A 14,717-nucleotide genomic window follows, 5' to 3' on the forward strand; every position below is an offset into this window, starting at 1 on the left:
TTTCAGCAGTACTAACCTGTTCCATGGTTCTGGCCTGCACTCCATTGTGGTCAGCCTCAACTTGTGACTTTATCGCGGTCTAGCGCAACCAGATAGCTCTTTCTGATTCTTGACACTATTTTTACTTAGATCTTTAAAACTACATATCTCCGATTCTACTGATAGATTTTTTTTTGTTTTAGTCTAATTTTATTTATTACATTTTACTCTATTTTTAGGTCGAGCGTAAGCGTTCGACGTGTTGTATACTTTTAAGTACACTTATACTGTGAGTTCAAAGTATCCCATTTGTGGTTGAAGTGTCCTTTAAAAATGCTTGCTTGCTAGTGGTCAGTTCTCCCTCTTCGTCCTGCCTTTTTCTCTTTGGGAGCAGCACCAATTACTGTATAATTACGCAATGTCCTGTTTATCTCTTCTGTAGGGGACTTTTTTTCCCAGTATTTGCCTGTTCGTCTTACCCTGTGGGTGTGTTCAGTCCCTCCTCCCCACCAGCTCCCTCTGTAAACATAAAACAGCAGAGAGGGGCTTTTCCAGGCCCAGCTCGCCCTCGCCCTCTTTGTTGGCTTTATATTTCCAGTCACCCTGCCCTAAGCAGAGTTTTGAGAGGGTTGTGAACTGCATTCTGTAAACTAACCACGGGTGGCAGCTGTTTAACGTACACATTCACACAATAAAGGCTTCTGCAGATTTGTGGGAAAGAGAAACCGGAAACTGGAAGCCTGGGCGCCATATTGGAAGCACTGCTGCTAATCCCAAATAATCCTGAACACTGCTTGAAGAGATACGTCAATTGAAAATTAAAATAACATTTTAGGTGCTGATGTAGTTTAGTCAAAGGGAAAAAGAGGGTGTCCCCGCCTTTATGTGCTTGCAGCACATATGCGTGCCGTTCTCGATTCACCTTCGATGATGTACAATTTTAATTGTACTTACAATGTATTTAGTTCATTTAAGGGCGGGATATACAGTACCAGTTAACCAGCATACCCGTAGTGTAATAGTCCCTTCGTCGTCGCATGGGAGCTGCTTTTCTTATTACCCACAACTAAAGTATCCCGTTCCAAGATGGCTTCCAAGCGCGACGTGCCTTGCATTTGTCTGCGCCCTCTCTTCTGTCACTTCCTCATTTCAGTGTCACGAGATGTCCCTCGTGAACAACTTCCTTGTGGCAGCCCCTCCCCACCCTTCAGACTGAAGAGGGACATACGTCTGGTGGAATGCCGGCGCCGATGCTTACATTGACACACGTGTTAACCCAAGCCTGGCCACCACGGGCAGATCTCGCTCTGCGATTGGCGCAGAACGTCCCCACAACTGATCCCGCCCCTCCCCTTTCGTATCTGTCTTCCTACTTCCGGTGACACCAAAGGAGCAGGTTGCTGAACGGGCAGGGGATGCATGGGGACGGTGGGAAAGAGAGCCCTTTCTGAGCACGGCTGGTCTGCCTCCCTGGCGGTGCCACCAAGGAATCCAGTAAGGGAATCCTCTGCAGAGGGCGAGTTTCAGGGCATCCTTGGTACCTACTTCTCGCTCTATAGCCCCAGGACAGATGACATTATCACTTCTGGGCTGAGAACATTCCATGGGCTGCACTTTATATCATAGGACAGTGGCCGTCAGCAGATGTGTCATCTTCCAGCAGTTACTAATTCACCCTGGATCCCTTGTTTCTTGTCACTAAGACTCGTGCAGACCTCGGGGCATTTATTCCTTTATGCAGATCCCTTTCTTGCTGCTTCAGCATCCCCTTGAACCAGTTTTTAAATTGGAAAAAACAAGCGCAGGTGCCTATAACTCGATCGGTGGCCTAGTGTTGGGCTAAGTGGGCGGGCTACTATGTGCACATTTAATGGGATCGAGATTCCCTTCAGGTGAAAGTCTGCATGATGACAGAGTCTTTTCTTCTTTTTCTAGAGTATTCTTTTTGCTCTTGCATGTACAGAACAGTACATTTAATATTGTCTTCACATTGTAAATGTGTAGGCAGAGCTGCCAAGATTTCACATTGGTTTGTGTGACATTTTCCTATTTTCAGTGTAATTATCAGTGGCATTTCAACCATCACGAGTGAGTTTCTCGCTAGTCACATCAAGCAATGAAGAGAACAGAAACACATAATTATCAGATATTGCACCCAATGGAGCAATGCGAAACTCTAAGAAGATCTTGAAACTGCTGCAAAGCACTAGAATGGAAGGGCAGTAACCTAGTGCCTTGTAACCTGATCGTACTGTAGAAACAAATGTTATTTATTAATTTATTTATTCAAAGCATCCTCCTCCCCCCTCAGCTCAGCACAAGGGCCACGCCACAAGTTTCACAAGTGACATAAGGATTTGTGTGACAAATATACTCATAAAATTCCATTCTGTGAATACGCTTGGTTCATGTTCTTTGCAGCAGGCTCATTAACCCTCTGTGCTACTTTATGATGAGTGAAAACTGCCAGTAAAGTAAATGCTGATCTCCCTCCACAAGAACATTATTCACCAAAGTTACCTTAACATTCTTGTTGTTCCCTGAAACCTCCTGGACACAAGGAATTCAGACGCACGCCACGACCAGACACAACCCTTGGGAACCCCACAGCACGTGTGTTGGAGTCAGGAGGACGGACATTGACTTAAATGCTGGGTCACAGGAATCATATGGCAGGAAAAGACAAAGTTATGAGGCAGGGTTGCCCAATTTATGTGGCAAGAAAAGTCCAGTTATGAATTTACGAAGACAATAGCTCTAACTCAAAAAAATGCGAGACCTATTGCATTGCAAATGCTTGTTCGAATTTGGTGTGGGATTTTTCTTGGGTTGTGTTTTTACTCTATTACTGTTTGTGCGCTGCATACATGCCAAACACATTGCCTCTAAGTTAATCCTTACTGCTTTCATGCCGAGTCACCAGAGGGTTAACCACAGGTTTATTGACTTTTGTGGTGCACCCTGACAAGGATTTGCTTTGTGTGGTATGAGGATTAACCCCACCCCTCAACCAGTAACCCAGTTTCCTACAGACTCTCACGGGGTGCCAGGATGGGAGCTTTAAGGGGCTACCGTGCCCATTGGCTGTTTTAGCTTCTTTACTGGTAGTGCAAGGCGCTGTGTGGTCGAGGCGCTACGGTAAGCAGTTAAGAGACATAGAAGTCTGGTGGCCCAATGCCACGTCTAACTTATCCGGACAGTACTTTCTTATCATTTCTTCAAACAAAAAGAGGGGATCGGAGGATTAAATGGTCCAGTGTACACCCTCCAGACAACGTGATAAGATAATATGGTACACTGTTCCAAAACAAGAGAGAAGGAAAGAAAAGGAGTCCTGATAATCAGGAGCAATAGTCCTCACACACCACATTTGGTGTCATGCTTCATCATCGGACAGCTCCTCGTCAGACCGGCGCTGCAATGTCTGACGGGCACCCCCCGAGGGGGGGCTCTTTGCCGGAGATCTTTTTAAACTCGATGATGCCGCGGAGCCAAATGTGGGTCCGAGAGAGGAGGAAAATACATAAGAAAGAAGAGTAAAATTGGCTCAAATCCCTCACTAATTAATTTATTACTTGCTGTTGGGAAATGGTCAAGATTAAAAAGAAGGTAAACGGAGTGAAGCCAGAGATAATGCTCAGACACTCACACAAACAATCAAAATAAAGGAGAACGGAAGTACTCCGATAATCCTTAGTATGCGGTCGACATGTTTCGCGTCTCTTATGGTCCAACAGGATCCCCTGACGCTTCTTCAGGACCTACTTAATCATTGAGCTTCTCTAATTGAAAAAAAGCAAAACAATATATCTAAACTCCTGTATACTAACGCTCACAGTCAAGGCGTCATCAGTCACTTACTAGGATTAAACCGGACTGGCTTTTCTTTCCTATCAGTCACCCATCTTCACTAAAGAATAGGCTCCATGGGATCACGCAGGCCTGTTGCCCGGTTCACAGTAAATTTCTGTATTCACTGGTGTCCGGTGCAGCACCTACCCCGGGGCCGCGTTCCCGACTGAGGTACTTTCTTATCAGCCACATGACATCCTGCACTACCGGACGTGTAGCTATGCTTCGCCCGAGTGTAGGTTTGGGACTACAAGTCCCAGCATTCAACGCGCTGAGGGCAAATAGGTCATATTTCAGAGATATTTACCAGAGGTAGGAATAGTTTTATGAACCGTATTCAGAAATGAAAAAAATGACATAGATCACACATACATCATAATTGTAGAAGAAAATTAATGTAACAGTGGGAACTGGGGATGGATGAAGGAGTTTACTGTAATAAAAAGTAGTCACATTTCTCGAAGCAAAGCAGCCGACTTGGTGAGCTTAAGAATCAATCAAAAGAGACAAGGGAAGAGGATTAGAGAGTCAATAGAAAGAGAGAAGAAAAGAATATTAGAGAGTCAAAAGAAAAGGAGGAGGGGTAGAGAGTCAATCTAAAGAGACAAGAGAGGAGGGGTAGAGAGTCAATTGAAAGAGACAAGGGATGAGGATTACAGCATCAATTGAAAGAGACAAGGGATGAGGATTAGAGAGTCATTTGAAAGAGACAAGGGATGAGAATTACAGTGTCAATGGAAAGAGACAAGGGATGAGGATTAGAGAGCCAATAGAAGAAGACAAGGGAAGAGGGTTAGAGAGTCAATAGAAAGAGACAAGGGAGGAGGGTTAGAGAGTCAATCAAAACAGACAAGAGATGCGGATTAGAGAGTCAATAGAAAGAGACAAAGGGTGAGGATTAGAGAGTCACTCGAAAGAGACACAGGAAGAGGATTAGATCCCAGTAGGGGAAGTAGGAAGTGCGGTGAGCATATAGCTGACTTGTCCATCACTGAGGAAGAAGTAGGAGCCGCTGTTCATAAAACAAAACCTAATAAAGAACCCGGGCTGGATAAAGAACCAGGGGATTTATATTCAAGTGATCCAGATGTCTGGGCTCCTTCTTTTTCAGTTTTATTTGATAACATCCTTGCAGGAGGACCTATCCCACCCTCTTGGGTAGGAACAGAAATCATTCCCATTTGTAAGAAGGGTTCCCGGAACAATCCCCGAATTACAGGCCTATTAGTCTAATGGACTGCTCACAAAAATGATTTACTTCAATCTTGATCGTCTACAGTTGTGGATGGAAAATATTTACATTTTGACTGATCTCCAAGCAGGGTTTTGAAAGAAAGTTAGTTCGATCGACCAGGTTTTTAGACTCCAGCTGATCCATTGGAAAGCCGTGGTCCTGGGGGTGGCCGGCTATACATCGCCTTTGTTAACTTACGCACTGCATTTGATCTGGTCCCCCATCAAAAGCTACGGCAGACACTAGAAAAAATGGGGGCTCCTCCATATTTGTTAGCTGTCATTCTTGGGCTGCATAGTAACAACTTTGCACAAGTGCGGTATGGCCCAACAGTTGAGCAGACAGACCCCTTCCCAGTGGACCGCGGGGTTAGGCAGGGCTGCGTCCTGGCCCGACCCTTTTTTCTCTATATGTGAATAGGCTTGTTGATTATTTAAATCTATGTAATGGGGATGCACCCAGATTGGCTAATCTCAAAAGCCCTGTGCTGTTGTTTGCGGATGACACCCTTCTGATATCTAAATCACCTATGGGTCTGCAAAACATCTCAGCTCAGTTTGAGAGTCTTTGCAAGCAGAGGGGCTTAGAAATCAATGCAGAGAAGACCAGATACATGATGATAAACCCGAATCGGGAAGCTAGAACCAGCCCTCAGCTCGGCAGGGTCACTCTAGAGCGGGTTTGTGTATTTGAGTATTTGGGCCTGGCCTTGACAGAGAACCTAGAATGGAATGCCCACCCAGAAAAGAGAAGGCTCAGACTGGAGCAGTGTGGGGGCAACTTTGAGAGTCCATCATGCCTCTCCTTTTCGCCCCCTCAATCTTCCTTTACAAATTATAGATTGCAGGCTTTAGGGACTGCCCTCTTGGGGCTGAACTTTGGGGGCACCAGGATCTAGCAAACTTGCTGTTGCTGAGAATTGTTTTCTGTGCCAGTTAGTGGGTCTTCCTGGTGGCACCCCCTTATTACCATTAAGGCTTGATCTGGGCGTTTTGCCCATGACAGAGGGAGTGGGGGTTAAGCCTTTGTTATTTTCAAAGACTGTGGGCTACTCCTGAGATAATCTCTTATAGGGACGCTGGAAGGGATGTGTTAGGTCTCCCAGGCGCTAAATCACTTCCCTGGCTGAGGTATGCTAGAGATTCCCTTTACAATGTAGGTTGCGGTGACATATGTCGACTTCGGAGGCTCCCCATGTCTAGGGAAGGCTCTGCTAAAAAGAGGTTTTGGGGATCTAAAAAGGGCAAATAATTGGCAGCTCCCAGAGTGGCGCGCTGTCGCCATTCCTTCGGATGAAGGATGTATTTTGCCAGGAAGGATTTTTGGATCATGTAAACCTCCCCGGCACGGAACTGCGCATGCCGGTCTGGTACCATCCGCTGCCAGGCGCCGCGTTCACAGGCAGATGGACGCGTCAGAGCATCTATTTCACTCCCGTGTCCTCTGTGAGGCCACGAAAGAGACAGAGGAACATGTCCTTTTCTTACCCGGCCTATGTAAAGTGTAGAAAGATGTGGATTCTCCCTGAGTGTCGCTCAAGGGGGTAAGAGGATGCCAACTGCCCTTCCAGTATTGAAATCTGACGCTAGACGTCATCTAGCTCTTGCAGTATCCGGGTTTACTCGCAAAGTGGGGAATTAGGCAACGTGTACATTTGCAGTAATTCGGATCAATACAATGACGGAGATATTTTAACTGTAAAATTTAGTTGGGTATTGATTTATTTTTTTGAATAATGCATTTTAACTGAACAATATTGAATAGTGATGCATTGTGGGAAATTGTCTTTTTATACTATAGAACTAGTTTATAGTTCTGAAGATTCAGGTTTTTTAAAATACATTCTATTGTATTAATTGTGTTCTCATTGATTATGTTTTTTATATATCTATGTTGGAGCCTCGCTATTTTAACTGTACATATTTATTTATGTTTTATGTAGATTGTCCTTTTATGATCAGAATGATCGAAATAAAGTGATAACTGAAATGAACTGATTAGAGAGTCATTCGTAAGAGAAATGGAAGTAGGATTAGAGTCAATCTAAAGAGGCGTGAGAAGAGGATTAGAGAGTCACTCGTTGGAGACAAGGAAGGAGATCCATGAGAAGAGGATTAGAGAGTCACTCGTAAGAGACAAGGAAGGAGGAGTAGAGTCAATCTAAAGAGCCATGAGAAGAGGATTAGAGAGTCATTCGTAAGAGACAAGGAAGGTGGATTAGAGTCAATCTAAAGAGGTGTCAGAAGAGGATTAGAGAGTCACTCGTAAGAGACAATGAAGGAGGATTAGAGTCGATCTAAAGAGGCGTGAGAAGAGGATTAGAGAGTCAATTTTAAGAGACAAGGAAGGAGGAATAGAGTCAATCTAAAGAGGCGTGAGAAGAGGATTAGAGAGTCACTCCTAAGAGACAAGGAAGGAGGAGTAGAGTCAATCTAAAGAGGCGTAAGAAGAGGATTAGAGAGTCAATCAGAAGAGAAGAGGGAGGAGGATTGAGATTTAGACAGTCAATCGAAAGAGGAATGGTAAGGGGATTAGAGAGTCAATAGAAAGAGATAAGACAGAAGAAGTAGAGGTTAAATCAAAAGAAACAAAGGGGGAGAGTTAATGATCCAAAAGAAAGAAGCAAGGGAAGAGCATTAGAGAGTGAATAGAAAGACAAAGGTGGAGGGTTAGAGAGTCAATCAAAAGAGACAAGGGATGAGGATTAGAGAGTCAATAGAAAGAGACAAGCGAGAAGGGTTAGCGAGTCAATCGAAAGATTCATCTCAACATCACAGACCATCAGCCATCTTCAGATCCAAGTTGTTGTTATAAAGTGTTTGAAGTGACTTGCAGCTGTCTTCAGTGTGCCTGTGTGGTTAGGTAGGCGTTCTCCCGCAAGAAGGCCCACAGGTCATCTGTCCATTTTTTGTTACTCTTCTGCCACTTGCGATCAAGAAATTATGCAACACTAAAGAACCAGAATTTAAATGGGAACCTGAACTTGGAAGCAGAACTCACTGCGAAGAGAGGTCGGATTGGTCACCAATTTCTATTGATTTTGGAGCGGCCTCTCACCAAAGAATACATTTTGTCAAAAGGTAAACATTTTGGGGACTCAAATGTATGTGAGATCAAAAGCCTTGACCTATGAGCACAGTTGTGCTTCCAGAGTGCAGTGTTTAATAAGGATTTAAATATTATCACATTTTAAAAATGGCTGAAAACTCAAAGTTAATCATTAATATATGTATGAGATTTTGTAATACATTTTGTCATTCTTCTGAATGTCACGGTTTAGTAAAATATAAATATTTCTGCATCGAAGATGTGTTGAATTATTAGAAGGTTTATAATGTAATACACTGATGAATATGAGGGACCCAGGAATAATTTAGCAAAAATGATCTGTTCCTCATCCAAAGTTTAGAGGAATAGCGGGTGATTAATATTTCTATTGAGTGTAAACATTTGAAACATTCCTTGTTTTTCCTTGGAAGCTTCCAGTTAGCACGGTACTTGGATAGTGTAGTCTCCACAACTTTAGTGAAAATATTCTCAGCCTGATTCACAAAGGTCAACTTACAGCAAAAGTCTAAGTTCAGTCCTAAAGTCCAAGTTTACACCTAAAGTTTAACTTTGCTCGTAGTAAAGTTAAACATTTGGTCTAAGTTTGGACTTTTGATCTAAACATTAGTCTTTTGGTCTCTGCTTACCTTTGTGAATAGGGCCCCCTCTTTTTGGAATGCAGCTTTGTATTGTGGTCTCCATGCTAATGGCAGTTCACATATTGAGAAGGATTCCCAATCCAAGATGGCTGCTGATACATTTTTCTGTTCTATCTGATTGTATAACACTAATAATAAAACACAGGGAGGCAACCAAGCCCTTTGTGAGCGGGGATTCTGATTATGAAAAAGGGCCTGGATGGTCACTCAGTGGTGGTTTTAATGAAAATGTGTAATTGTTTTAACCCAATGTAATTACCACCTAATGAATTCAGGAGATTGTGCTGAGAAGCTGTGTTTATTTTAACATGAATGGTGCAGGCCTCGATTTCAGGATGGCGGTTTTTGCCTCTCCTCAACGTATTCTTGCACCGCAGTCAACTCTGTCTATCCCACCGTGGGCTCAGCCCACGGATGTCAGTTTGTAAGTAATGTTTTGAAACATGAGGTCATTCCATGAAGCTTGGTCCTCAAGCTTCCTTCTCATGCTGTGGAAGCTTCCTCAGGCCTCGCTGGGACCACGTTGTGATTCTCATGAGAACTTACCCTTGCCTTGTAGCAGGGTTGGCCCTTGCTATCAGCTCACAGGAGCACCGGGGTGGGAGCTGTGGGTGAGAGTCCGTGGGACGGCGCCGACGAACATGTCAAACTGTGTCCTTCTTTCTGTGATAGGATTATGGGATGTTTTGGGTCCTTGCGCGGCCACAGCACAATATATAGAGCTGATTGGAGTTTACCTTCTAAAGTGGGTCTAACCCGGAGCTTGTTGGGTTCATTTCACCTGATCCGTAGCAGGCGACACTGTCGGTCTGATCTCTGGTTAGCGCCCGAGTTACTCACCTACATTATAATTTATAATATTATAATGTTTATGACAAACGACGGGCTGATGCGTTCCCATTTTTTTTGTTTTCTGCAATGCCTTTAATTTTCCAATAAACCTTTCTAGCTTTCCTCATAATACGTCCTATTTTTTTAGGGGCCTTCTGCTCAGTTCCGTTCTGAAGTATCATTTGATCTCATATCTTGTCATCCTAGAGATGCAGGATGCTTGGTTCTATGTAAGCACAAGTTACTGCCAGTCCTACAAAGCATACAAGTTGCCACTTTCTTCTAATATTTTACTTTCTTGTTTCTAGGCACATGGCCTCTCGGCGGTCGGCGGTTTTGTGGCGGCACCAGGGATGGGTCCCTATCCGACGACGTCCCCCGTCTCACCGTACATGACGTACAGCGCAGCCGCTTCCTCCGGTTACGTGACGGGGCATGGGTGGCAGCATGGAGGGGGTGCCGCGCTGGCACACAGCTGTGACATCACAGCTTCGCTGGCCTTCAAAGGCATGCACACGGCAAGAGAAGGTAGTGTACCATGACCGCCTTCGCTCACTAGCATGAAACTCTAGCAGGGCTTAATTTGAGCCGGTGGTTGCCAGTGGTGGCCACCAGCACTTATTTTTGGGGACTGGCATTTAATTCTCCACATCAGACATTTCACGAGACCAACAGAGGGAAAAACAAACAAAACGAAAAGAGAGAGGAAAAGACATACAGTAAACCCATCACCAAGGGAGAAAGCAGAAACTTGTAAGAGTGGAATAAAGAGGCAGGGGGTGCCTGGCAATGAAATAAAGAGGCCCGAGGTGGATTCAGGACTGCGCACCCTCCCCACTGGGGCTCTGACATTTCACAGCACCAGCCCCAAGTGTCGGAGCCGCGCTTCGGGCACCAGCACTTATTGTTTTACAAAAAAAGCACAGGAGTCTAGGACGGTGTTACACCGACTCCCAGGTACCCTACCAGGCTGGCACCACTGCCCGTTACACCGACTCCCAGGTACCCTACCACGCTGGCACCACTGCCCTCGTTACACCGACTCCCAGGTACCCTACCAGGCTGGCACCACTGCCCTCGTTACACCGACTCCCAGGTACCCTACCAGGCTGGCACCAGTGCCCTCGTTACACCGACTCCCAGGTACCCTAGCAGGCTGGCATCACTGCCCTCGTTACACCGACTCTCAGGTACCCTTCCAGGCTGGCATCACTGCCCTCGTTACACCGGCTCCCAGGTACCCTACCAGGCTGGCACCACTGCCCTCGTTACGCCGACTCCCAGGTACCCTACCAGGCTGGCATCACTGCCCTCATTACACCGACTCCCAGGTACCCTACCAGGCTGGCATCACTGCCCTCGTTACACCGACTCCCAGGTACCCTAGCATCACTGCCCTCGTTACACCGACTCCCAGAGACCCTAGCAGGCTGGCATCACTGCCCTCGTTACACCGACTCCCAGAGACCCTAGCAGGCTGGCATCACTGCCCTCGTTACACCGACTCCCAGAGACCCTAGCAGGCTGGCATCACTGCCCTCGTTACACCGACTCCCAGGTACCCTACCAGGCTGGCATCACTGCCCTCGTACAGGCTGGCATCACTGCCCTCGTTACACCGACTCCCAGGTACCCTACCAGGCTGGCACCACTGCCCTCGTTACACCGACTCCCAGGTACCCTACCAGGCTGCCACCACTGCCCTCGTTACACCGACTCCCAGGTACCCTACCAGGCTGGCACCACTGCCCTCGTTACACCGACTCCCAGGTACCCTAGCAGGCTGGCACCACTGCCCTCGTTACACCGACTCCCAGGTACCCTAGCAGGCTGGCATCACTGCCCTCCTTACACCGACTCCCAGGTACCCTAGCAGGCTGGCATCACTGCCCTCGTTACACCGACTCTCAGGTACCCTACCAGGCTGGCATCACTGCCCTCGTTACACCGGCTCCCAGGTACCCTACCAGGCTGGCACCACTGCCCTCGTTACACCGACTCCCAGGTACCCTACCAGGCTGGCATCACTGCCCTCGTTACACCGACTCCCAGGTACCCTACCAGGCTGGCATCACTGCCCTCGTTACACCGACTCCCAGGTACCCTAGCATCACTGCCCTCGTTACACCGACTCCCAGAGACCCTAGCAGGCTGGCATCACTGCCCTCGTTACACCGACTCCCAGAGACCCTAGCAGGCTGGCATCACTGCCCTCGTTACACCGACTCCCAGGTACCCTACCAGGCTGGCATCACTGCCCTCGTACAGGCTGGCATCACTGCCCTCGTTACACCGACTCCCAGGTACCCTACCAGGCTGGCACCACTGCCTTCGTTACACCGACTCCCAGGTACCCTACCAGGCTGGCACCACTGCCCTCGTTACACCGACTCCCAGGTACCCTAGCAGGCTGGCATCACTGCCCTCCTTACACCGACTCTCAGGTACCCTAGCAGGCTGGCATCACTGCCCTCGTTACACCGACTCCCAGGTACCCTACCAGGCTGGCATCACTGCCCTCGTTACACCGACTGCCAGGTACCCTACCAGGCTGGCATCACTGCCCTCGTTACACCGACTCCCAGGTACCCTAGCAGGCTGGCATCACTGCCCTCGTTACACCGACTCCCAGGTACCCTAGCAGGCTGGCATCACTGCCCTCCTTACACCGACTCCCAGGTACCCTAGCAGGCTGGCATCACTGCCCTCGTTACACCGACTCCCAGGTACCCTAACCGGCTGGCATCACTACCCTCGTTACACCGACTGCCAGGTACCCTACCAGGCTGGCACCACTGCCCTCGTTACACCGACTCCCAGAGACCCTAGCAGGCTGGCACCACTGCCCTCGTTACACCGACTCCCAGAGACCCTAGCAGGCTGGCATCACTGCCCTCGTTACACCGACTCCCAGAGACCCTAGCAGGCTGGCATCACTGCCCTCGTTACAGCGACTCCCAGGTACCCTAGCAGGCTGGCATCACTGCCCTCGTTACACCGACTCCCAGGTACCCTACCAGGCTGGCATCACTGCCCTCGTACAGGCTGGCATCACTGCCCTCGTTACACCGGCTCCCAGGTACCCTACCAGGCTGGCACCACTGCCCTCGTTACACCGACTCCCAGATACCCTACCAGGCTGGCATCACTGCCCTCGGCCAGCGGTAAGAGGGACTCTATGGAGGCCAGGCGGTGAAGCCAGAATGTGCCAAGAGTCTCTTCGAGACATTTCTGCATCGCACACAGCACTGGTGGCACCCATGGACTGAGGTGGTGCCCCCTATGGACCCTGACGTCTGATGGTGTCTTGGCAGTGGCAGCGAGTGTGGGGTTCACTGATAATGGGAAAGGGCAGCAGGTGGGGGTGCTGGTGCCTTGTCCCTCCTTGGTCACTCTTTCCAGGTCCACCCACTGCCGTCCTCTTACAGGCGGCTAAGGAGAAGCAATGACCAATCAATAAGGACTTGTAAAGTGCATCTAATCACCCATAGGGTCTCAAGGCACTGACCATGACACAACCCTTTGAGCTACATTTATGACCCAAAAAACAGACTTAGCCAGTGCTTAATCTGAGCTGGAGGGTGCTAGTGGGGTCCACTGGTACTTACTTTAGGGGCCCACAATTATTCTCCTGCGTCAGATATTTACCAAGTGCCAGAGAGGGAAACACACAGACTGGAAGGATAGAGGACAAGAAAAATGGCAAAATCATCACAAAGGAAAAAAGCAGGAGCATGCAAGAGTGAGAAAAGCGTCAGAGAGTATCTGGTGGTGGATTAAAGACTACCAGCCTTGATATGTGGTGCCCCAATGTTTAGTTGCACGGCGGCTGGCTTCTGAGCAGATCTTCAGGCCCCGGCACTCTTCCCTTTACAAATTAACAATGGACTTCCATTTCCTCAAACCCAGTAGCGGAGTCTACCTCCCAGCACTATCCAACCAAAAACATAAAAGGACAATGTGTGAGCTCCACAAGTGATTATATGTGGTATGTCTTAGCTACGGTGATGGTAGTTTCTTCCAGGTTCTTCTCAACGTAAAACATGATCTGCATTATTTTAAAAGAACACCAGGCTAGTTGAGTTTCCATAAACTCAATCACAGGCCTATTTTTGATTTTAAAGAAGAATTTTGTTCGATAACCGCACTTTCAATGCGTCTCAAAGTCGTTATCGTCTAGGAGGCGCATTCGAAGGGCAATTACCATGCCAGGCTTGATGCTAAAACTGTTGATTATAATATTGTAGGATTGCGTACAATGCTTCTTCTGTTTCTATGTGAAGAAGATCTCTTTTTTTAAATATTATTTTTTAAATTTGTCAAATATTGTCTTTTCAAATGATAAAGGATTTTTCCCCTGATGAAGTAACTCCTTAGTTTGTAAAAGTTGTAAAACACGTATTGGCCCTTTTTTCTCTGTAACTCTCAAATAGGAGGTGTTTTTTCTTTATAATAAAAAATAGTCGTGTGCTCCTGTTCAATCGAAGAATAGACATATCATAGACACTGCAGACAACCGATTAGTCTTGTTTTAAATAACGCAGATTTCTCATTAAGAGAAGACCCTGGAAGAAGTTGCCATCACCGTAGCTAACAAACACCATATGTAATCACCTGTGTACCTCAAACATTGTCCTTTGTGCTACGTTGGCAGACACGCTCCTATTTATTCACTCACCCATCCACTCTCCCACCCAGCAATCTGTTTAGGGGCTGTGATGTGCTCACCACACTGTATTGGGCGAGGCAAGGCTTGCTGTCATGGCTGCTGACTCCCAGGCACCATGGATGTGGCACTCTCAGGTCACTTATACCCTGTCCACTGGGCATCGAATTTGGCAGACTCTGGACTGCTCAGGGATTGATACTACGACGGTCCTTGGGTTTTATGCCGAATACATCTTCCAATTCATATTTATCAGAGGGTGGCATTGGATTTTTAGGACACCTCAACCGTAGCACGTTGTATGGTAGACCTCACTACGGGTTGGTTACGTAGGACTGGTAAAGGTACAGCTCCATAGGAACAGGAGGTCGTGGAAGAAATTATTTGGCACTGTTGCCAGAGTGTTCTGAACGTGGCCTTCTTCAGGACATGTGTAGGAGGCTGGCCG

The 14,717-nt window shown here is 47.3% G+C and overlaps 1 protein-coding gene across 2 annotated transcripts in view; it reads left to right on the plus strand.

Annotated features, from left to right (window-relative positions):
* PAX9 (paired box 9) overlaps positions 1 to 14,717 on the plus strand; it is a 160,519-nt gene that overhangs the window by 128,935 nt on the left and 16,867 nt on the right. For both annotated transcript variants that reach the window (XM_069209139.1, XM_069209138.1), the window contains exon 4: positions 9,912 to 10,131. In XM_069209139.1, the coding sequence (XP_069065240.1) occupies positions 9,912 to 10,131 (220 nt within the window). The remainder of the gene's footprint in view (positions 1 to 9,911; positions 10,132 to 14,717) is intronic.

The sequence above is a fragment of the Pleurodeles waltl genome, chromosome 9, assembly GCF_031143425.1.
Source record: "Pleurodeles waltl isolate 20211129_DDA chromosome 9, aPleWal1.hap1.20221129, whole genome shotgun sequence".
NCBI lineage: Eukaryota > Metazoa > Chordata > Amphibia > Caudata > Salamandridae > Pleurodeles > Pleurodeles waltl.